The sequence below is a fragment of the Scleropages formosus genome, chromosome 16 (genome assembly GCF_900964775.1).
Source record: "Scleropages formosus chromosome 16, fSclFor1.1, whole genome shotgun sequence".
Classification (NCBI taxonomy): Eukaryota; Metazoa; Chordata; class Actinopteri; order Osteoglossiformes; family Osteoglossidae; genus Scleropages; species Scleropages formosus.
Genome location: NC_041821.1, coordinates 11917963 through 11942216, shown reverse-complemented (window position 1 = coordinate 11942216; position 24254 = coordinate 11917963). Strand labels below are relative to the sequence as shown.

The 24254-nt window shown below is 39.3% G+C and overlaps 1 protein-coding gene across 1 annotated transcript in view; it reads left to right on the top strand.

The window, feature by feature from the left end:
• The first annotated feature begins 173 nt into the window (after positions 1-173).
• The window catches only part of LOC108925694 (multiple PDZ domain protein-like), a 46386-nt gene continuing 22305 nt past the window's right edge, over positions 174-24254 (top strand). The window contains exons 1-18 of the mRNA XM_029259295.1: positions 174-259; positions 1995-2078; positions 4444-4610; positions 6679-6861; positions 7125-7264; positions 7655-7868; positions 8301-8429; positions 8720-8926; positions 9147-9249; positions 10854-10942; positions 11400-11622; positions 12085-12158; positions 13008-13145; positions 17311-17484; positions 17831-17998; positions 18367-18576; positions 19757-19915; positions 22947-23061. Coding sequence (XP_029115128.1) covers positions 2063-2078; positions 4444-4610; positions 6679-6861; positions 7125-7264; positions 7655-7868; positions 8301-8429; positions 8720-8926; positions 9147-9249; positions 10854-10942; positions 11400-11622; positions 12085-12158; positions 13008-13145; positions 17311-17484; positions 17831-17998; positions 18367-18576; positions 19757-19915; positions 22947-23061 — 2509 coding nt within the window. The 5' untranslated portion in view covers positions 174-259; positions 1995-2062. The remainder of the gene's footprint in view (positions 260-1994; positions 2079-4443; positions 4611-6678; positions 6862-7124; positions 7265-7654; positions 7869-8300; positions 8430-8719; positions 8927-9146; positions 9250-10853; positions 10943-11399; positions 11623-12084; positions 12159-13007; positions 13146-17310; positions 17485-17830; positions 17999-18366; positions 18577-19756; positions 19916-22946; positions 23062-24254) is intronic.

Genomic DNA, 24254 nt, shown 5'->3' with positions numbered 1-24254 from the left:
GTCGCACAGTTTCGCCAGTACTTTAATCATGCATTATGCAACCAACGCGCGCGCGCACTCACACACACACACACACACATACGGCGCAGGTGTCTCCGCCGAGTGGCGCCTGTGACCCCGGGGGACAGGGACGCGGAAACGGGAGCGCGACTCGTGGGAGATGAGCACAGACAGACAGAAGCTGCGCGCTCCCCTCCGGTACGGGCTGACAACCGCCGCGACGGGACAGACGGACACCTACGCTGCGCTGCGCGCCTCCGTGAGTGCAGTGTCCCTCTCTCTCCCCTGTGTGTGTGTGCGCGCGCGTGTGTGTTTCAGTACAAATGTGACATGATGTGTGAAACACCGGAGGAAGCGGACGGCGATGCTCGGAGTCGGACAGTCACACGTGTATTTTTAATTAATTTCCAGCCATATCTTAGTTAGTACAAAGTGTATCAAACTTCTCTAGATTTCACACACAGGATCCAAAAATACACTCTATTTATTAACGGTTGTTTTCTTAATTATCTTTTCCTTGTAGCTCATGATGGAAGTAAAGTCATATTGATTAACACACACAGCTTGTGAGTTATACTTCACATTTGATTTTTCCATTTAAATTTAATGCGTATCTGCAGTTTCCAGGCATCAGTTTTCCTGCAATTGCATGCATGTTAACCGCAATATGTTTTTCTTTTTTTTTTTTTTTCTGATGTCAGCTGCACTTGATACATAGATCTATTGGATATTCTTTAAACAATTTAAAATTTGTTCAAACGGGCAGTTAAATCAATTATCTATACATTTATCTATCAAGGGAATCCAGGTAATTTTACTCGGTAACTCAGTGTTGTTTTTAAATATATATAGTTAAGTACAGTATAACTGTTGCAAAGCCACATGCCTAAGTCAATTAATTAAGCTCTGGGTTACAATCTGGTCATGTTAATCCCTGGTAAGAGCATTAGTTGGCTAGGAAGGCCCACACAGAGCTGATACATAGACTAACACACAACCAGAAGGACGGAGAATATTATGAATCTGTAAAACATTTACAGATTGATTTCTTTATGTAATTACCTTAATGCACCCACACCTAGTTTTATACAGGCCATTGTATTGATTTTTAGTTGTCTGTGTGCAGCGTTTCAGTGAGGCACATGTAACCAGAAAACCAATTGTGTTGTTAATTGTATAATTTTTACAGTACTCCAGATGCATCGATTGGTCCTTTAACTGGTCCATGATCATAGAAGAAATACAGGTTCCAAATTAATTCTGAATAAAAGGAAACTGCAGTGGTAGCTGTGGTTATACTGCATGCATAGCAGAGTAAAACACGTTGTATTTTAACAACATATTGAATTAAGACCAAAAGACTTTTGATTAAATTCTCAAACTCATGCTTTATACCAAAATGTGTAGGAGAACATTTTTTAAATAAGTTTAGAAATGTATAGTTGTTTAATTTGAGCTCTGAATTATAATGTTTTACTGTGAGCATTTTATGGCATTGTATGGGTTGTTCCACGTAAGTGATACCAATTAAACAAACATGTATAGGTCTGCCTTCACAGTCATTAATATGATAATGTATGCAATTGTATGTCCAGGTGACCAAAAGAAGCGTTTGAAGTTTTGGGGATGTGTCTTAAGGTTTACAGAAGATGCCAATTTGCTTTCCTTTCTTGGAGGAGAGGGTGGACGTGTGTGGAAAATGAACGCTTATTTAGAAATGGCGAGAGCGTCTCATGGCGGTTTTTCACATCCATAACTCATGCTGGCACCTTAAAACATGCCATAGTTAAAAGCTTTATTCACTGCACGCAGTTTAAATTCTCTCTCAGGGTCGCCAGTAATTTCTGCATACATTCCCTGTCTTTATATTCCCTCTGTTCTCATTTATCAGTATGGGGTCATAGGTGTTTTAACTTTCCAGTTCATTTCAAAGACTGTTTACTACATGTCACAAAGTAAACAGATCTATTTTCGACCATCTGTGCACTATGCAGGTATTAAGAAAAACAGGCATCAGTATTCTCACCTGAGGGGCAGCACTGACATCTTGGAGAAAAAAAAAATGACTGAAGCAATGGGTAAGATTTTTTTTTTTTTAAATTCCACTCACTTCAAATTCTTTGCAACCCATTCACCAAATTTTCTTGATGTTATGCCAAAGTAACACATTTGTGGTTTAATGTCACATGGTAACCAATGTAGTGAAACAAAAATTAAAATATAATAATGCTCAGCAAAAAATGATAAATAATGCTACGTTTTATAAAGTAAAAAACATACTGTCTGAAATCGCTTGCCCCAAGCGGGGTCACGGTGAGCCGGAGCCTAACCCAGCAACACTGGGCGTAAGGCTGGAGGGGGAGGGGACACACCCAGGACGGGGCGCCAGTCCATCGCAAGGCACCCGAAGCGGGACTCGAACCCCAGACCCGCCAGAGGGCAGAACCCGGCCAAACCCACTGCCATGCCACACCCCTGAAGTAAAACAAATAGTCTACATATTGAAAGTATTTGCTTGACAAAAGGTGTGTATAAGGTAACCAATTTTCATTTTGAGTAGCAAGAAAATACAGGCCAGTAAATATAAGGCAAGTGAAAACTTTCTGTTACGTGAATTACAAAAATGTTTATTTTTAAAAAAAGATATTCTCCCAATCAGCTTGTAATTGTTATGGCAGACAAAAGATCAGTAAAGCAACAAAAGAAGAAAAAGGTATAGATATTCATACCCAAGGAATACTTGTTACACAGACATTATTGAATGTGAGTCAAAACAGGGTTCATTTCTGCAGACTACAAACTGTCTTTCTCAGTATCTCTGAGGAACCAAAGTAATCAAATTGTTGTTGCTCTGAAATTAAAGAATGGAATTTTCCAGGCAGGGAACAACGGTACTTTATTGTGATATTCTACACTCTGTTGAACACTGGTGTCCTTAGTGAGGCCTCTGGGCCAAATTTGTGTTGCCTCTCTATGTCTGATCTGTCAAGGAAATTATATGCCTTTTTACACATTCACAATCACGTTCTGTACTCAGTTGTTTTAGGAAAAAACTCTCAGCTGAGCTTTGGTTTTATAGTGAATAAAGAGTGTAACATAAAATAGCTAAGATGTAAAGTAATTGCAATTAAAATACATAGTTAAATGTGCTTGTAATGTGGTCATTTTTGCGAACCCAGTTAAGCCACTAAGTATAATAACCATATAACTACTGAGGAAATAGCCTGCTAGAAATTAGTGTTACTACATGAGTGACTTGCTTCCTGTACTTTACTTTTTAATCATTATATAAAAAATTATAAATTGGAAAACTTTATATTATGACCCAGTTTCAAGATGGCCTTTTAGATTGAAAACTTGTATAATAACACCAAATTATTTTTGTTTGGGAAGAAAAGAATAAGCAGTGATAGTTGTTTGATGTGCAAATTAGAGATTTTAACCTTATACAATCAGTAAAATTACCATAATGTGCACACACGATGACTAGGATAGTGACCACTGAATGAAATTGCAGTGGACATTGCAGTGGTTAGGTGATTCTTGAACGCCGCAATAAGTCAGAGGTGGTAGTGTTATCACAAATTTTCCAGATCATGTTAATCAGCCCGTTTAAAAAAATGGTAATGGAGAAAATCATGGACAGCTGTGTAGATGTGAAAAAACTGGCAATAATAATGGGACTAATAAAAATATTAAAGAATTTCATGCTAAGTAGCTGTCTGAAAATACCTCAAATTCCCCTCATTTCTCTAATACACAGATACAGGCAGTTTCCCTATATATTTCTGTTTATTAAGCATAATACTTGATTGCATCATGATGCTCCAAAGCGTTAATACATAATGACTGGGTGTGAACTGAACAGTTTTAACAGATATCGGACTTGAGGGATTAGCCTTCATTTTACACCTTTGGTTGATTAAATCAGCATCCATATCTCCAGATGGAAGACCATTCAGCTGTGGTTGGTGGTCGTGGTAAAATCATGGTGAAGCAGTGCACTGCAGCCTCATTGCTCATTATACTCAAGCTTTTGTGAAGTTGATTGCTTTGTGGAATCCAGCTAAGGTGAAAGTGCTGGCATAATGTAGGTGTTACATCTTAAAAATGTTGTTCAGTATCATTATTTTTACACACATAAACACAGTCGAGACTTGCATAATGAAATCCAATCTTCCCAGACCGATTTCAGATGTTGTTATTGCACTGAGCATAAACCCAGAACCGTCACAGAGACAATTTCATTAGGCCTTGAGATACTCTGCTCTTATGGGAAGCATCCTTAGAGACTCACTGTTTTGAGGGGAACACGAGTGAATACACTCAGCTCTGAAATGGTAATGTTTTCTTTAACATCTTGCCTCAGCAGTATGCAAATATATCTTGTTTTCTTTTTTTTACAAACTCACACCTCATTAATGGCACATGTGACAATGGCAGAGACCCAGCGTGCCTTGCAAGCCGTGGAACGTCTCCAAGCTAAGCTGAAAGAGAGGGGGGATTTGTCCTCCGAAGAGAAGCTGAACCTTCTGAAGACCCTCCTGCAGAGCCCCCTCTTCCACCAGATTCTCGCACTGCAAACATCTCTCCATGCCGTCAACAACCAGGTTGTCATCATGCTGCTCAGCACAATTCCTAATCAAATGAGCTCATTTATGGTTACGTAGCTCAATGGAACAATTACTTTTCAGTGTAGTACCTCAACGGAAGGTACCAAAGGAAGACCCATCCTGTGACTTGAATTGGTGACCTTCTGGATAAAATTCAGGGTGCGCTACGTTCTGCACCTGGTGTGCCGAAAACACCTATTACATGCAATATTACTTAACATGAAAGGACTCATAATACAGGAGGGTTTCATTTATACTGATCTCCAGTGTGATTTCAGATATGTTTGCTCAAACCACTGACCCTGTTCTATGGTAATTAATTTAGATGAGATTCAGAAAACATTTCTCCAAGCATTTGTAAGACCATTCCGCAAACAGATTCAAAGTGAAATCGATTTCTATATTTACTCTCTTTTATGCATGTTTAACAGAGACCGGGATTGGAAAGGTACATCAATAAAATGAATAAACAACTGGAAATTTTTAAAGATAAGGATTTAATGATCAAGGGCATATAATTGTTGGACACAGTGTGTGTATGTGTGTGTGTGTGTGCGTGTGTGTGTGTGTGTGGACAGATAACAAGGCTTCGGTTATCCTGAAGGAGAAAAGAATAAATAATGAATTGAAGTAGCAGCCGGTGACTGTAACCGTGCTAAAGGCAATATATTGTGGAACCACTTGCTGGCTAATTTAAGCAAAACATATTGGGAGCAAAGATTCAATTTGTGCATTGTTTCCAGCTCTGAGAGGAGTTTGAATAAGGAAGGCTGGCCAAACTCGGTGAGGGAATTGCCATGGCAACAGTCTGCTCTAGTCAGTGTGGAGGAGAAGTTGAACTGTCTGTGGGGCAGAAACGGTTCTTTAAATGTGCACGACCCAAACTGGCACTGTAATCTGCTTACCCAGGGTGACCAATATAGCTCTCTCACACTGTACAGCCCACAGTCGTATTTTCCACACTTTGCCCAGTGACAGAATTCATCGACTGGGCTGAACAAAAGTGGACCAACTGAACAACTTTTAAAAAAAATCCGACTGTATCCATTTATGGAAAACATATAACATCAGACAGGGAGGTTAAAAATATAATAAAACACAGATCAGGTATGCAGTTGAAAAAATATTTTCACTAATATATTTCAAGACTACAGTCGCAGATGAAGGTAAAAAATGTGCAAATCAGGTAGGGAGGGGCACTGAAAATATGTCAAAATCATGCCAGTCATGCACACCTACAGCTTGTCTCACATTAGCCCTTCTCCTGCAAAGGAATCTCAGATAAAGCTCTCTGTCTGACAGCAGGCTATTGGTTTTAAACCCCAGGGTTTGGCTTTCTGGGCCAGGTGAGCTTTTCATGCATGAGGCATGACTGAGTTCTCAGTTCCATTTCGACTGTGATCTGGACTACAGAATACTGAAACTTAGTATTGAGAGATACTTCAGCTGGAGGTCTCTACTGACAAAGCAAAATAGGAAATTAATGTTTCATTAGAACTGGACTTGATGATGTAGAGTGAAACATAATTCTGGCCAGCTATTTCATTTTTTTTTTTTCAGTCACATAAATGTCTTAATTGTTCACAACCCCAGCTTAATTAAATAACAGAGTCGATGCCCATTTTTAATTAAGATGAATACTAGTTTACGATTTGGTTTGAGGTACGCAAAAGATCCAGTTTAAAGTGACACTTTTTGGTTTTCATGAATATACATATGTATGAGTTTTGCGTAAGAGATAAACATGTTCATAAATGTCCTAGAACTTGAAACTGTGTATAGATGTAGAACATCTTTTTTCGAACAGCTCAAAAACATCTTATTAATTAAGAGGCTGGTTGGAACAAAAACAAGTATACACAGGGTCCCCTAGGACGAGGACTGAAAACCGCTGCCGTAGGAAAAAGGTGGTTTGGACTTCAAAGAATGATTAGATAACTAGCCCTCTTTGTACGCTAAGCAGTGTGCTCCATTTTACTGCACTTAATTTGAATATTAACACAAACGTTTTGCATGTTCTGCTTACATGTATGTTGCCATGTTGTCTGTGCTGTGATTGATTCAGCGGATCCTGTCACCAGTGTCAAGCCACCGTGCGGAGACTCGCTTCACCGTTCCCCACAGCGAGTCCTTCATTTGGGCTACGCAGAATGGATGCCTGGAGGCACTAGAGACCTCTTCCTTCCCCCAAATCAATGGCGAAATGTCAGATGATGAATTTAAGCACATTGTTCGCTCCATGGCCCAGGTATGACTCAGACCAGCACTAAAATATATATGCTGTATATATATTTCTTTCTGTACAGTTGTCCTGAATATCTTAGCATTGGCAGTTCAAAATTACACATCTCTACTGCATTGGGAGCACATGAATGTTCTGGTGGTAACCTTTACAGTGACACCTTGACCAACTGAGATAATGTTGGCCACTTATCGTTTAGCTCCACTTTACACCTCTGACAGCATCCTGACAGCCATTAGTGTCGTGTTTCTGGTGATATTTCTGGACAGGGCCGGTGCACGATGGACGTGGAAATGTTGAAACCGCTCTCTGGAGAGCTGGGATTCAGCATGGTCGGCCTGGAGAGTGACGACCAAGGGGAACTGGGCCTCTTTGTGCAGAAGATCCAGCCTAGCAGCACTGCAGAAGGGTACGCAAACGTCTAATATCAACCTCTCAGCAGAAGGGCGGTGAAGGCTAGAAAGCTTTGTTCGCGGATTAATTATATATATCAGCTTTTTTTCCCATTCATGTAAGCAGGATCGGTTACTCTTGGGTGCAGAATTAGTGTAGTTATTACAACAGATGAATGCAAAGGCCAGCTTTTAATCTGTTTTATATAGAAAAGTAAATTCAAAACAGTCTCTAAACATTGTCTCTCTTTACTCTTTGAAATTCATATCCTGCAGCATTTATTTATCATTTTACACTTCATGCCTATCTTGAGCCAAGAGGTATAAAATGGTCGTGGAACTGCTAGCAGTACATTTTATAAAACTGATTTATGGATTATTTTGCCTTGTATCTAATCGTTCTGCAGCAACGGGACGTTGAAAGAAGGTGATCAGATTCTAGCCATTAATGGGGTGCTGATGGACAGGGACATTACTCAGCAGCAGGCTATGGACTTGCTACAGAATGCAAAAGAGAAGGTCTGCCTGGTGGTGGCCAGAGGTCCCATCCCACAACTGGCTAGAAGGACGATATCACGCACGCCATCGGCTGCCAGCACAGTGTCGGCTCGCTCAGGCCCGGTAAGGCTCTTGATGTTGGTTTTGTTTTGGCTGAGGTTGTGGGCTTCGAGGTGAGCTGAGGTTACCCACTGAGGTGATTATCCATCACATCTGGGCCTCTTGGGCCATGTGTTTCATCTCAGTTAAGAATGTGTGCTACATGACTGAAACCAAAATTTTACTTGCTGCTGTTTCTCCTGGCAGAGAAACTCTATTTGATTCAGTGGGTAAGGGATAAGTTTTCGATTACTTATTTGGGGTTCTGCTGTTTCCGCTGTTAGAAGTAGCTGCGGTTGGCATCATGCAATTACCGACAGTTTGGTGAAAACACCCACAAGTGCAGCATAGAATTGTTTCAACTTAGCAGCTGGAATTGTTTTTTTTTTTTATCGACAGGAATGCCTTTCCCCATCGTAATCTTTGTTTGTTTTATTTATACCTGTCATACCACAGAGCCCCTGGCAGCGGGTGGAAACAATCGAGCTGATGAACGACGGTTCTGGCCTCGGGTTCGGCATAGTCAGAGGGAGAACCACTGGGGTGCTAGTCAAAACCATCTTGCCTGGAGGAATAGCTGATCGGGTACAGCAAGAAATTAAGTCACATAAGTGCAGAAACACGAGACAAAAGTGTGTGTTTGCCTGTGTGTTTGTCAAAAATGTCTTCATGGATTTGTGGCTAGATGTTTTAGAATCAGATTCTTTGTGGTGCCTGCCGTGAGCAAAGTGACTCGGATTGCTTCGACTGAGGAAGTTCTAGACAGACAGAATAGTTAAAGGACCACCAGTTTAAAAAAAAGCAAACAAAGTTTATGCAAAGAATTTTGCACGTACTTCATAGATATAACCTGAAATGCACCTCTGGTCCATCAGGATGGTCGCTTGCACAGCGGGGACCTCATACTGAAGATTGGGGACACTGATGTGACAGGCATGGGAAGCGAACAAGTAGCCCAGGTCCTGCGCGACAGTGGCAGCAGAGTGACGCTGGTCATTGCCAGGGGAACCATGGATGATGCCTCTGATCCTTCAGTGACCCTACCTTTCGTTGCTGAGCAACAGGAGACACCAGATACCCTGGTTTGTTTCTTAACTTTAAGGATACTGTACTATTTATTGGATTGCACAAATGAAAACATCACTGAAATAGTAAATTTGATATTTATAATCCTAAAACATATTATATTAAGAATCTTAAGCAACAGAAGAAAGTGCAATTAGATCAAAATGTCAGCCCAGTGATAAGCCTTTTCGCTTCAAGCAGCCATTAGTATAAAACTTGTTCTTATTTTTATTCTAGGGTCACACTGTTGAAGAACTTGACACATTTGATGTGGAGCTGACCAAAAACTCCCAGGAACTGGGGATAACAGTTGGTAGTTATGGTACAGATGAAAAATATGGTAAGGGTGGTGTTTTATTGTTATTATTACTGATTCTGTAATAACACATTCCTTGAACTCTTCTTTGAGCAAGTAATCCATTCCATGTTTGTTTAATCCATAATTAAAATACACTTTTGCCACATTTTGTACACCTATTTCTCACATGGTGGGGTTAATGTGTTTCATGAAATCACATAACAATGGTAAAGCTACATACTTTAAAATATTTGTAAGAAAAATGATTCATAGCTTGTCTTTCAATTTTAAAATGTTCATTTGTTTGTTCATTCATTCACTTTCAATAACCGCTCATCCACGGAAGGGTTGTGGAGGTCTGCTGTCAGATTTGTTGTGTACTGTTACCCCCCACACACACACACACACACACACTTTCTGAACCGCTTGTCCCATACGGGGTCACGGGGAACCGGAGCCTACCCGGCAACACAGGGCGTAAGGCCAGAGGGGGAGGGGACACACCCAGGACGGGACGCCGGTCCGTCACAAGGCACCCCAAGCGGGACTCGAACCCCAGACCCACTGGAGAGCAGGACCCGGTCCAACCCACTGCGCCACTGCACCCCCTGTACTGTTATTAATGAGTGTTTTATTTTAGCTGTTTGGTCTTCATCTGATCACAAGACTTATTTACAATAGTGTAAGGGCATCACATTAATAAAGCTGTTTATATATTATTTAAATAACTTAGTTAATATGTACTTGTTTATAATTTACTTCCATTGTCAAGTATTAACAGGCAGCAATTAGTGTAGTGAATAGAGCCATCAACTTGCAATTGAAAGGTTCAAATGCCATCTCCTGCTCTAATTCCAGTGTGCTATCTGTAACACTGATACAATTTGCCGTATTGTACTGAGCTAGGATGGGGGTGTGGTGGTGCAGTGGGTTGGACCGGGTCCTGCTCTTCAGTGGGTCTGGGGTTCGAGTCCCGCTTGGGGTGCCTTGCGACGGACTGGCGTCCTGTCGTGGGTATGTCCCCTCCCCCTCCGGCCTTATGCCCTGTGTTGCTGGGTAGGCTCTGGTTCCCCACAACCCTGTATGGGACAAGCGGTTCAGAAAACGTGTGTCTGTGTGTGTACTGAGCTGAGCAAAAAAAATGGCTAAAGAATTGTAAGTGACTTCATGTTGTAAATAGCTCCACAGAAAAGCATCATCTAAATTAATAACATTACTGAAAGTACTCTGATTTACATTTACTGTTAATGAGGATTGTGATTGGTTGAAACTGTGGATGTGATACAGGAAGTATATCCAGTAGGTGATTTTGTTATGGAGGAAGTGTGACCGTGTTACAGACGTACACACCTGGTGTCTCAAGCCGAAAGGATTTTTGTTACTCAGTGGTGTCAGTCTGGTTAAATCAAATGTATTAACCTCCACATTACCCTGGAAACAATTACCACTAGTGTACAGGGAGTGTTCAAATGGTGGTGGTTGGATTTTTCTCTTAGGGGTGTATTTATAAAAAGTTTTAAGTTATTTCCAAAATGTATGCAGATTTAAAAAAAAAAAAAAAAAAAAAAAAAAAACACTAAAAGTAACCAAATATTTTCTCATTTTATTTTTTACCACTTTTTCATCATATGAATTTTTTGTTGCAGAGCCCTGCGGCATCTTTGTGAAGAGCATTACAAAAGACAGCGAGGGGGAGCAAGATGGTCGGATCCACATTGGTGACCAAATCATAGCTGTGCGTGTCTAGATACAATCTCTAACTCCTCTTGATTTGCTGCTATTAATTTTAATTTTCATGAAAATAAATTTGGAAACCTTGGCACTCTGTAAACTATGGCTGAAACACAGGTTTAGTAAACAAGAACAACCTATCTAGATAATGACTATATTAATAATTTAATTGTTTTTAGCCAAAATTTTAAACTCTGAGCCAGTATTCACATGCCAACTATTTATTCGGCAGCATCTTGGCAATGCAAATTACACAGCAACCAGATGTACATGGATGAAGTATTCGTTCTGCTTCTTCTTGACAGCAATGATATCAAAAAAGTAGCGTGTTAACATATGATGAGTGGCTTAGAATTTTGGAAATGAACTAAGTCTGACAAAGCCGATTTGTAGATGCTCCCAGAGGGTTACTTGGAGCTTCGAGAAAGAGGTCCCTTAGCAATCTGTGAGCTGCCCTGCAGGTGGACGGGACGGATGTCCAGGACCTCTCCTACCAGGATGCTGTTGAGGTCCTACAGCTCACGGGCACTTCGATGTTACTGAAGGTTGCCAGGCGGAACTTCCAGCCCAAAGTGATGCTGCCTGCTGGAACCCCCACTGAGCAGGAGGCCAAATGTTCAGCTGACATGCTGGGGCTTGACCAGCACAGTACAGAGAAGATGGACCTGGCCATTACAACATCAGGTACCCTATCCCTACTTTGGCTGCACTGAAACTTCCAGTATACACAGACTAGCCTTTCCTGTCATTTCTAGAGGAGGTACTGTGGCAGTCCCACAGTGAGAGCATCAGTTCAACTCTGGACAAAATCAGATAAAATCAGACATAAAAGATGGTAGGAGTACTTCCGCTGAACTTTTAACTTGCAAGCTGAACACTTTTGTACTCTGTCTTCTGTGAGCAAATATGTATACACATATAATACCTCATAATGAGCCTGCAATATCATGCAAATACAGAAAATAAAAGCATTATGAAAATATTCGATTTATATATGATTGATTGCACTTGATTGCCAACAAGGGCAATTTACATATGTTGTGAATATTTAAATACATGCAAATATATGCACGCACATGTTCCCAAGTTCTACTTGATTAAAGGGCAGTATACAAATGAAAATAACTTTTAAAAAATATTTTTAAGGAGTGAAGTTGACTTTGGTTGAAGAAGAGGAAGATAACTTGAAAACTACCCGGAGTACTCACAATGAGATATCCGTATGTACCTCACATTTGTAATATGATTTATAACTTTGTCATTCCTTTACTAGGATGATTTTCATTTGCTTTTGATCAACCCTAGCCTTGAACTAAAGTATAATGCCAGTGTGGATTCACAAGTGAAAACCCTTTTTCAGTCTGCAGTTTGGGTCAGTCAGTTTCGTAAAACCGACTCTTGGTGGCTTAAAATATGTTTGATGTTAATATGAAAAAGTAAATATTGTCAAATTAGCAAAAGTTACTCTTAAGAAATGTGAACATGAAAACACACTGAGTGTAGGCCAATTAGGCAGAATTTGTTTGCAGAAATGCAAATGCAGAAACATTCAGTAACTAAGTATAGCCCAATTAGGCAGATGTTAGTTTACAGAAATGCAATGCATAAAAAGCACTGAAACCTGCCATTCAAGTGAGGTTTTTATTTTCCTTGTGATTAATGATTAATGGGTCTAGAGATAAACAATGTTCAAGCTGATAACAATCTCAATTGATTTGACACTTGGCCATGTACTGCAGAAGTGTTATCGCTTGCAAAATGTATTTCAGTAAGAACACAATTTGATAATTATGTATTTACTGTCTATGGTTATGAATATTAATATAAGCTGACATGCTTCCGATATACATTCTCTGGAGCAAACAAGCCTATCAAGTAGCATGTCTGTGAAGATGGACCTCCTGGTTGAAAGACACTAGTGATGACTTTGGGAGTTATTATTTTTTAAATTTCGACTAATCAAAAAGCAGTTGTTACCTTCAAGCAGAGCTGTGTCAAGGAAACCTGAACAATGAACAGCCTTGTCTGAATGGAGCCAGACATTCCCTCTGCTTGCATTGCGATGGCAGTTTGGCCAAATGGAGTTGTCCAAGAAGACCACTGACATGGATGCAGATCCGCAGGCCGAGGATGCACACCATCGTATACTCCTGTCCATTCCAGAGCAGCAAGAGAGCCAGTTCATCAGTGGGGACAAGCTGCTTGAGGTATTTGGCATATAGCTTTATATACAGGCCACTCAGGTTGCTTAGATTATTATAAATATTACATTAAATATGAATATGTATCATAAAAATATGATTTTTAAATAATTCTCCTATACCTGGTTTTGGTATTAGACTAACGGCATATTCTTCCAGTTTTGCAGTAGCTAACAACACAAGTTTATAAGATCATAACTTTATAAAGATTTCGGTTTTGTGTCCCACTCCCATCACTGCTGTAGTACCTTTGCATGAGGTGCTTTTGATAAATTTCTTCACTGAAAAGGCCCTGTTATGGAACTGAGTAGAGAAACAATTAGTTATGATAAAATTTTCACCCAAACAGCTTGATAGCTGCTTTAAATAATTTGTATACATTTAACTAGTATGAAACTGAGCTAGTATATGTAAACATAAAGCACAGAGTCCAAGAAAGTCAAATTCTAGTACAGAGACAACTGCTCATCCAGTGATGTAATTTTTAGTTTCTCTAATAGTCTTATTTGTACTATTTGAATGTATGAATGTGATGAATCACTTCATAACTGGGCTGTCCAACTGAGTCCTGCACAGATCCAACCTCCTCCTTAAAGACTCACGGTGGAATCCAGACTAACAAGTAAATACATTTAAGTAGAATCTTCTAGTAAATATCAAAGCTCCCAGAGTATATCTCCACTAATTGCATCCTGAACTGGCCTGCTTAAGCGCCTATATTAGACTTATGTGCACAGGGAGAAGGGAGTATCTGAATCTCTCCCAGGTTAAGCGGATCCAGGATGAGACAAGCAAAATTTCTTGACTCAGAAGTTAAAAGCACAAAGGTGGAATAATTTGAGTGCTGTCTGTAGGCCGACACTGATACAGCTTTAATGTAATGAGAATGTCTTTCTTTAATGCATTGTGGATTTTTTATTAAATTTAAAATGGAACTGTTGTAATCTTGGGATATTTCTGCAATGTAATAGAAGCTTTAGATAAAACAGCTGACATTTATTCTTCTGTTGTAGGTCAAAACATTCCACTTTTACCGGTCCATTGAAAGGCTTTAATTGTTTTAAAACATTAATTACTTCAGATGTCTGGCTAAGTAGTTAATATCGTTATCAATCCCATTTGTCTGCCATGGGTTGGTGGCCTGTAAACCTTGCCTTGATTTCTTCTTAGATAGTATCCGGTCCATTGTGACCCTGCATTGGACAAGTGGTTATCCACGATGAATGAATGAATTAATCACATTTATGCAAAGTGCATTTCCATTTGCTTCATAACTATAATGTAATTTCTGGGTTCACACTATTGCCACAGTGCATTGCCCTTCTGTTAACAGAAATCTTGGAAACACAAATTGGTCCATGTTTTCTTGGGTGGATGTGATTGTTGGGGTTTACTGCTTTCTCTTGATAATGACCACAGCCTGCAGTGAACTAGCTAAACTGAGTGCTGTCGCATTTTCGGCTTACCTCTTTCAACCTACAGTATATTGGATATTAAAAAGATGTACAGTATTTACCTGAATTATTGCTTTATTTAAATAATTGCTTTCAACATTGACATCAGCTACAAAAAGAAGAAAAATTAACTTCTTCATTTTTATTATAATAATTATTCTCAATTATACCTTTAAATGAGAAATATGTAATTAGAATTGGTTAGGAATTCATAAGCCAGATTCTAATTCCAAAAGACGAACAAGAACACTTAAAAGTAAGTATGAATATAATAATTGTGTAAAATACGCTCTCCATTCTGCATGTTTCGTTGTGATAAAGGAAATTTTGAAATATTTCAGGAAAAAAGCAGACAGCTCGGAGGTGAGCTCTGATAGTGCTGTTGCAGTCCGTGCCAGAGACTATAGCAGGGAGTCCTTGGGCCTTGGGGCTACTAAAGGCGGAGGGATACAGAAAGTAGTCCCGGCTCTGAGCGCAGGAGAGCTGAAGAGGAGGAGAGAGGTTCATAGTGTGTGAGGGCCTTCTTATTGATCAGGTCCATGTGGGTAACAGTGAGGGGAGCGATGCGCTAAATGCCAGAGTGCGTTTATGTGTGCATCTTCAAGTCCCTGGTGTAACACAGAAACTGCCAGCTTTCAAATGTTATTTTTAACTGCTGGATGAAGATGGTAATGTTTTCCCATTTTCTTTCTCTGTATATCTCTCAAAGGGTTTTTTGTGATTTCAGTGAAATTCTGCCCCCGCCACGCCCCACTCATGGTGTCTAGCGTCTCTGATGTCACAGCTGCGCAGTTTGTCAGTTCCTCTTTTTCAAGGATTTGGTCTCAGTTCGCTTGTCATTTTCTGCATTATACCTGCTTATATCTGAAAATTTTGAGATCACTTTGGATTTGTCATGCATAAAACCGTACTTCAAGAATTTTATTTCAAATGTACTTATGTAGTATGTCAAATGTAAGTACTGATAAAAGATACGAAAACTGGAAGTCAGAATTTCCTGCCTTACCCAATATAATAAGTGGTAAGCATATTGTCAGATAATCTGTAGCTTGCCTGTTTTTGACAAGAAAAAATCGGAAGTAAAAGCAGTATTCGTGACATTTAGACATACTTTTAATGCTTGTGTTTATTCTTTGGTAAAATGAAAGGAATAAAGTCCTTTTTAGCATTCTGTTCTATTTTTATTATTTTTTAATTTTATTTTAATTATATGTTTCAAGTTTGTATTTTTGTTCCTTTCTTCTTTGGAAATTGCTGTTTTAGTCATTGAAATACATTCACTGTATACACTGAACATCTGCTTAAAGCACACACTTTGTTCCACGAAAGTAGCGCATTAAGCAAATTTCTATTAAGTGGACACCTTATTTCTATTTTAAATGGGCAAAGTTATGATGTACTTCAATTCTGCACCATACTTATTTATTCTACAGAGTATTCCAATACCCTCAGATACAACAACAGGAGTGGAATTCGATATAAAAAGTTTGTGCTAAATCAAGCAAGTTTGTCATTATGCTGTAGTTCCCATCCTAAAGTTCACAATATGTTGAAAGAGAATTTCTGTTAACTGGAAGCTGAATGTATCAGGATAAAATATTTGGTAAAACATAATACAATTAACTATTAATTAAGTCATTTAAGCCAGAAGAATGACTTGGACTGAAATTCTGCATACGAGACCCTCAGTGATCTATATCTACGGCAGCCAGTCCTCATCCTGGCAAACAAAAGGGTACATGAATACCCATGTTCTAGCCCTCATAAAGGAATCAATAACACTTAATTAGGCAGAGGACTGTTCTTTTTCAAAATGTGAAAATTCATATGCCAGAGGTGTATATATTATGTGATGCTACAGTTATGTTACTATGATTTTAAAATTATATTGCAAACTTATTTCAGCCCAGTAATGATGTTTGACCAGGCCTATGTTGGAATCAAAGCCTTTATACCTTGTTACCTTGCTTAACCAGGCATAGTTTGCCAACCACATTTGCTGTCTTTGTTTTGGATCTTAAGATAAGGGAACTTTGCTGGGCTGAATTGTGTATATTTCCAGTGTACATCCAGATGTGGCATGTCCTCATGTCTGTCTATTCCCTGGAGACTAACATGGGGGAAATTCACACCCCACAGCCAATTTTTGCAATATAATGTTTCAAAGTTCCATAATGGAGTGTGCTTTCAGCTATCTGCCCACTGTTTTTTTTTTTTTGGTTTCGTTAATGTGACTTTGTGATAATTTTGTGAAATATTTGGTCATGTGAGAACAAAGATGGTGAGGTTTTGTCTAGGGATCGAAATGAACAAGATGCCATTTTTCATTTCTGAAAAGATGGTTACACTAAATGGAGTATTGTGGAACCACGGATACAAACGTTTGGTTGCTGGCATTGTCTGGAAACCTGCTGGCTGTGTTGTTGGAGTAGAGCAGGTTGATTGTAATCCAGATGACTTTGCTAACAGTTGGTCTTGTGCAAATCCAAAGCTGAGAAAACTGATGCCCACCGTTATACTTTTACATTTTTTGTTATTTGTACAATTAAAAAACTGAAACCTCTAAAGCTTCTGAAGCATCTCCATCTTGAAGCTACATATTTCGAGGAGTAAAAATTGATGCATGATCCAGTATGTTATTCTTTAAGAAATTAGGTTCCAAGGGCCATAAAGTGCAATCAGAGTCATTTTGACGAGTCTGCTCATTTATTGCCTAGGTCAACGGAATCTCACTTTGTGGCAGAACACCAGATGGGGAGCAGGACATCCTTAGCAAGGTATCAGCAAATGTGAGCATGGCGTCCATTAGTTCTGTTGAACCTCAGGACAGTGACACCTATCTTGCGGAATGTAATCCCAAGAAATCAGCTACCAAAGAAATTGCTGAAGAGGTACTGCTGTTTTTCCTGCTCTATAATCACCCTCTAATGTCAATCTGTTTGTTTCTTGTGCAGTTTGGAATTGACGTCTTGATACTGTTTCGTTTTAATGAGTAATTCCTCTTTTTATAAGTACTTCCAAGGTATAACTGATATACTTTTCTTTAGAATAAGCAAAAATTGTACAATTAAGCAGAGAGGATAAAAGTTTGTTTTATGCAGCATCACAATGAAATGAATTGAGTGATATCAACAGAAGGTACATATAGATAGATAGATAGATAGATAGATAGATAAATAGAAGCAGTTTCTTCAGAAACAAAGCATATAAGTCTCCTGTCTCCCTCTCATACTCCAGGTGCAGCATGGTGACAGCTTCTCCTGTGCTGAAACACCTGATACTGTGAAATCCACTGTGCTAGAAGACACCCGATGCTCTCCACTGCCCATGTGGGAACCCAGGGTCCAGGTCATTGAGCTGGAAAAAGGAGATGCCGGCCTCGGGTTCAGCATTTTAGATTATCAGGTGAGTCAAAAGAAAAAAAGTCATTGAGATAAATAAAGGAAAAAGTGCATAGTATGATTCTGACTCTTTTTTTTATTTATTTATTTTTTTAATAAAAGGTTTTTATGGAGGTCAGATTTTCCTTTCTTCTGGAATTCAAGCTTCAGTATCCAGTATTTGTTGAACAATGTCTGCATGGGTATTTTTTCACAAAAAATACTTGTTGAAACAAATTGCTTTTTATTCTTAAGCAGTATATGTAATCGCCACATCCTGTGCCTTCCACAGTATCAAATAGGTGATGCACAGGCAGGCCACTGCATGTAAACTTTTTAAGTCCGCTGTGGTTCCAGCTAATCAGACGCTTTACGCCGTGTGTTTCCCTGCAGGATCCCATGGATCCCACAAAGACAGCGATAGTGATCTGTTCTCTGGTGCCTGGTGGGGTGGCAGAGCTAGATGGACGGCTGCTCCCGGGAGATCGTCTCATCTCTGTCAATAACTGCGACCTGGCTGGCGCTGGCCTAGAGGGGGCTGTGCAGACGCTGAAGGGGGCCCCCCTCGGTACTGTGAAACTCGGCGTGGCCAAGCCCTTGCCTGTAAGAACCCTGTGACCGCCTTTTCTAAAGTACGACTACCCAGTGCGCGTTTGTGGCCCCTGTGGTAGCGGTACCTGCCATGAAGCATCCAATTACAGACAGCCTCAATTTTTAATGCAGAACTAATTTACACAACGCACAGGGCTGCGGTGTCAAATTTAAAATGGCCCAATAAGAAATTCGTAGCGCCACACTGTTTTGCTTGATGTTGCTGCGAGGGAAAAGGTTTGCTTAGGTTCAGAGATGTATTCTAAGCCTTTCTATTTGCTGTGGGGGAAAAAATCAGTTTTTTCAGCCTTTGTCATCACTAAGGTAATTTCCGGTGGTTTAATGTACAGTATGGCGCTGATATTTCTCATGAAAATTAACTGCATTTTCATTACATCTTGGGTCCATCTGCAAATCATAGCTAAGAAGAGAGTAATTCAATATTGTAATTCGGTAGTGAGTAATGAGTAGTTTGGTGTTATGAAATCCTGGAAAGAAGGGGAAATGTATGGTAAGCAAAACAGCCAGTGTAAAACCTTTTTCCTGAAGCGATACGGGGCATTAATTGCACGTCTCTCATTACTCATTTCATTGCCGTGCTCTGGATATAAGCCTCAGGTTCGTTTTGAACTATATCAAGCAGAGTGTCAAGCCTCAATCAATTAAAATGCAGCAATTCAACGAATGTAAACTAATGAGAGAGCAGAGCTGTAGGAGTTGCAGGAGTGGCACTTCACCCACCAGCCGCCTTTGTAGCTTGTTGAGCTGTTCCGTTTGTGACAGTGCTGTACGGTTTGACCAGTGGGTGAATCTGCCGCACTGCATGCAGAGTTGTCACCCGCCAGTGGGGAATTGGGAGACTCGATTTCTCTCCTGGCTGCCGGTTTCAAAAGCTAATGCGAGTTCGCTGTTGCATCATGGGACTTATTTTTCATTGCAGTGCAAAGGTACAACTGCGATGTGTCATGTCTGAATAAATCAGTTGAAAAGCAGAGGTTGAGGCTTTATGATTGTGTTTACCGAGAATTCCCCTTTATAAATAACATGTGTAGATGTGAATGTTCTGGAGTGGTTAACCCCCACCCTCTACTGCAGGAGATGTTTATTTTGGCTGCCTGCTTTCTTTTTTTTCCCCCACACAGAACAGATTGGTAATGTTTTCTCTGCTGATTTTGCTTGCCATGTTTTGCAGATGGACTCAAATGAAGCAGATTTGATGAATGAGGAGACATTTGATCCTCATTACTCAAAGGAGGAGGACACCTTCCAAGCGTCCACGTTAGCTCCACGCAGCAGCACCTGCGGTGCCGATCTGGAGCGCCAGATGCCCACTCTGCCGTCTGCACCCGAGGTAGCTTCCCAGTCTCAACCGTCCAATAGACCCATTGTGAGAAACAAAACCATTTAACAAGCTTTTGTTTGCACTTGGCAATGTGGAAGACGATCACTGGTCTTTACTGTACTTTATCACTACATCCATCATCACTGTATCAATACCAGCGCCTCTATTTTCACTTATTACCATGTTCATGGTTAAAGAACCGAGGCTGCCGTTGCTAAATTCTTGCCATCTCTTTTATCCAGCAATTCACCATTGGCCTTCTTCCCTCTATGCCGTATAAATGATTGAATGTACGGGGAGCTGTTGTAAAGGCTCATCCTACGATGCTGTTGTTGTGTCTTTTTTTGTCTGTGAAGTTGATGCGTTTTCAAGAGGAGACAAGCACAGTTGGACCAAAGAATTTTTTTTTTTTTTTTTTTGAGTTTGTCTCAACTATAGAAGTGAAACAGCTCTGCAATCCATAAAAGCCAGCAGTAACGGAGTTTAATGAGAAGTGTGACAGAGGAATACGTTCTTTCTACAGAAAGGAAATTGTGCAATATATTACAATTATGTTCATATTATCTACGAGTTCACATTATCTCTTCCTGTTCAATTAGGACCTAGCTACACTTTGCGGTTAATTATCTCTGATTTAATTGTTCTTTCTCTATGATAGTTCTCTCATAAAGAACTACGTGACAATGTTTTTTTGATGGATCAGGCGAGTCTCTCAGTTAAGGTTCTATGCTACCACTCAAGTCAATTACTTCTCTATTAATATGAAAATCTGCTCTTTTGAAATAAATACAGTGGCAAGTCTTGTCATGAATAGAGCATAATCTGATTTTCAAAAGTTTTTTTTCTTTTTTTTTTTTTTTAATTGACGTTTTGTTTATGCAATTGGAACTGTGTTATTTCTTACATATTTCACATTACTTCAATTTTCTGCAGTAATCTGATGAAGAATAGCATAATAGTACAAGAAAATTAAGAACATTTAAACTAAAAAAAAAAAGAAATCAGAGCTGTTATAGCCCTTCAGCTTGAGCCTGAAACCCCAGGCCTTATTCTACCTCATTTTACTGCCTTGCACTAACAAAAGACAGCAAAGGAAAGCTGGCACTGTATACATTTAGCTTTATTGTTCACCTGGGTGGTGGTTAAAGAGTCCCTTAAGCAATTTATTCAATACTGCCTTCAATACATCATGTCCGAGGAGATAAAGCAATGCTGAGCTCTTAACCACTGGCAAGTTTTCATAGACTGAATATGTTGGGATTACAACTACTCCCCACATGCCAGTAATTCCTACTGAATGGGTCATTATGGGGAGTTTGGAGAGGTGAGCTCCATGAATTAATTGTGAGCTTGGACGATTGTAATCGGTCATGACCCCGCTGTTTGCCATGGTTTATTTTGTGCAGCATTCTGCCCCAGAAGATGGTTTTGCAAAACCCTTCTTCGCTGCATCTGAACTTTTGCTGATTAAGCAGAGAGCTTTTTTTGCCCGATGAGAGACCAATCACTTTTCTCTATGTTGCAGAAACCTTCGATTTCTCACCCCTCGCTGTAGTTATCTCAGCGGTGTTGCTCAGTGTGGTGGCCAGGTGTGTTAATGGGCAGAAGTGGCCCAGTCTGAGTGAATCCTAGCGATAAATAAAGAGAGTGCCTGGGAAGATGGATATTCCCTTGGCAGGCAATTTTCAAGGACACCTCTTGGGAACCTTCAGGTTACAAGTCTGTGTCCTTAACCACTGGGCTACCCGCAGGCCCGAGCGTACACTTTGATTGCCACATAGCCGTGGAGTGTAAAAATAGTCCATGGATCATCTCTGTGTGTTTTGGGTAAGACAGCAACCTCATATTCAGCATGTTCAGAAGTATACACAACTTAATAATGCAATGTTCCTTCCAGGCATAGTGAGTGAGTGAGTCAGTCAGTTTGGTATTAAAAAAGGCCACTTACATTTATCTCAGGGTGAGGCCGGGGATAGGGTTTTTGACACCCCTAGGTAAGAATCAATCTGGCACTCCTTGGACTTCTTTCTGTCAATTAGTAAAGCTACACACACACACACACACACACACACAAACACAAATTTTTTTGTTTTACTATTTACTGTGTAGACTGACGGTATGTTTCATAGAAAGTGTTACTTATACTGTTGCAACATTACAAAGACACAGGGAGGCAATGGGTCATAAGATGTTCACGTAATATATAATATATACAACTGTATATATTATATATATGAGCAGCTGGTAGTATGCTGGTTGAAGCTGCTGCCTTGGCACTCTAAGGTTTTAGATTTGAATACCACCTCCAGCTGCAGTACCTTTGAGCAAGGTATTGACCCTAAATTGAACCAGTAAAATCACCCAGCTATATAAATGGGCAAAAAATTGTAAGTAGCTTAACATTGTAAATCTCTTTTCAGAAAAATTTAAACAAAATAAATAAATGTAATGGTGGCAGGTCCTCAGTTTTATAATAAAACTATAAATTATTAAGCAAGATTTTTAATTGAATTTTTTTCCTCGCTTACAATTTATTTTTTGATTAATTAGCCACACAGCCAATTACCTAGGTTTTCCTACTTATAAAACCGACCCTGTCTCAGGATAAGATCTAGGTGTACAAAAAAATGTAGGTGTTACAAAGAATGAAATATGTCAGTGGTGCTTTGAAAATAGTGAGAAGCAATGTTTGTAATTCAGAAATACTGGTGTGGGACAAGGTGTCCTGGGATGCAACTGAAGTCACAATGATCTGTTCACACAACCCAAAAAAAAGAGACTTCTTGAGACCATCTGAAGAGACCAGCACACCTGAGGTTAGGCAAGAGCCCATCTCCACAAAGTTTCACTTGAATCACAGCATGTGCACATAAATCACTGACCCTATCCCTATCTTCCACCGCTCGCTACGACAACGCTGTCTAGCCATAGTGGATAAGCCAAAAGCCTCTGAATATATTTTACACTGGAAGGGACAATGCCGATAAAGTAAGTAATAGCCCTGTGTTTATAGGTTGTGTTTATCATTGTTACCACGCAGGAAGAAGGACTGTTTGTGGAAAGGCGAAACGTGGAGGCGACTGATAAGCAAATCTCAACCTCTGCAAGCAATTTTGAGAGGACAATTACAGTTGTCAGGGGCAACTCTAGCCTTGGTATGTTATCTGTCTTTTTTATGATCCTTTTTTCCTTGTGCATGTACTTAGTAACCAGGGTTATGCTTGGTGGGAGTGATTCTTCTGAAGAGCTATAAGTTACAGCATTGTGTACTTCTCCTGATGTAGCTGCTTTCACTAAGACTATATGGTATTAAAAGCTGCCCACTGCGTTTGATGAGACATGTTATTACTTGACTGCTCTCAGAGTTTACCGTGGAACGCCATTAAAAGACACATGACACACGAAAAGAAGTGTACATTCTTTCTAATTTACTGTAATACTGCTTTTTTATGGTGTTGTATCCAAACTCATTATGCTCTGAATTATACAAGATATTTATAGGAACCAGTAAATATGTAAGAAATTTTACTGAATAAGTACATCTCAACTCCTCAGCTTTTCTATGGTAATCTTTAAATATGTATTTTAACTGAATAAATGTACCAACAGATATGATTTAGTTTTTGTTTTTTTTCTTATTGCAGAAACTTCAAAATGTTTAGTTTCATATAAATACCCAAACATGTGGATAACTTTCAAATTATAAATTTACCTTCTATGTTTAACTGAGATGAAAATGTGATGATGATAAACAACACTACATTTATTACTATTCCTGCTGTTTGTAATGAATTGGTGGAATGTAAAAAGTGTTAAGTATTATTGCCCTTAGAAATAAATTCTTTATCTGTATCGTTTCCACATGCATGGTTGTTTATTTTATAAAGTAGAATCTCAGTTGGGGGTTAATCTTATAGATGATCAGGCTTTCCATTCTTTGTACAGAAATGTATTTCGGTGCAATATCTGTTACTTTTAGTTTCTTGCCTTGCTTATTATCTATACTGTTTTACATCAATTTTATCCCATACACCTACATTTACATTATTCTGTACATTATTCAGGGTCCATCTATAGAAAAAGGCAAATGGAAATATTTTTTAATATTCAAAATTTTGTTCAGATAATAGTATGATGAATACTTTGAGTACTATATACCCTGAATAAATATTCTGTATTGCTGCATGTCCTGAAGTATAATTTTGTAAGAATGCTGTACGAGTATTGTTATTTCCTTCCAAATAGCTATACCAAGTTACCAAGTAAATTTAAGGCTTTATGCTTTATGGTATAATTTCTGTGACTGGATGTCAAGAGCTGATATAGGATAACAATCCAGAAGTTTCAT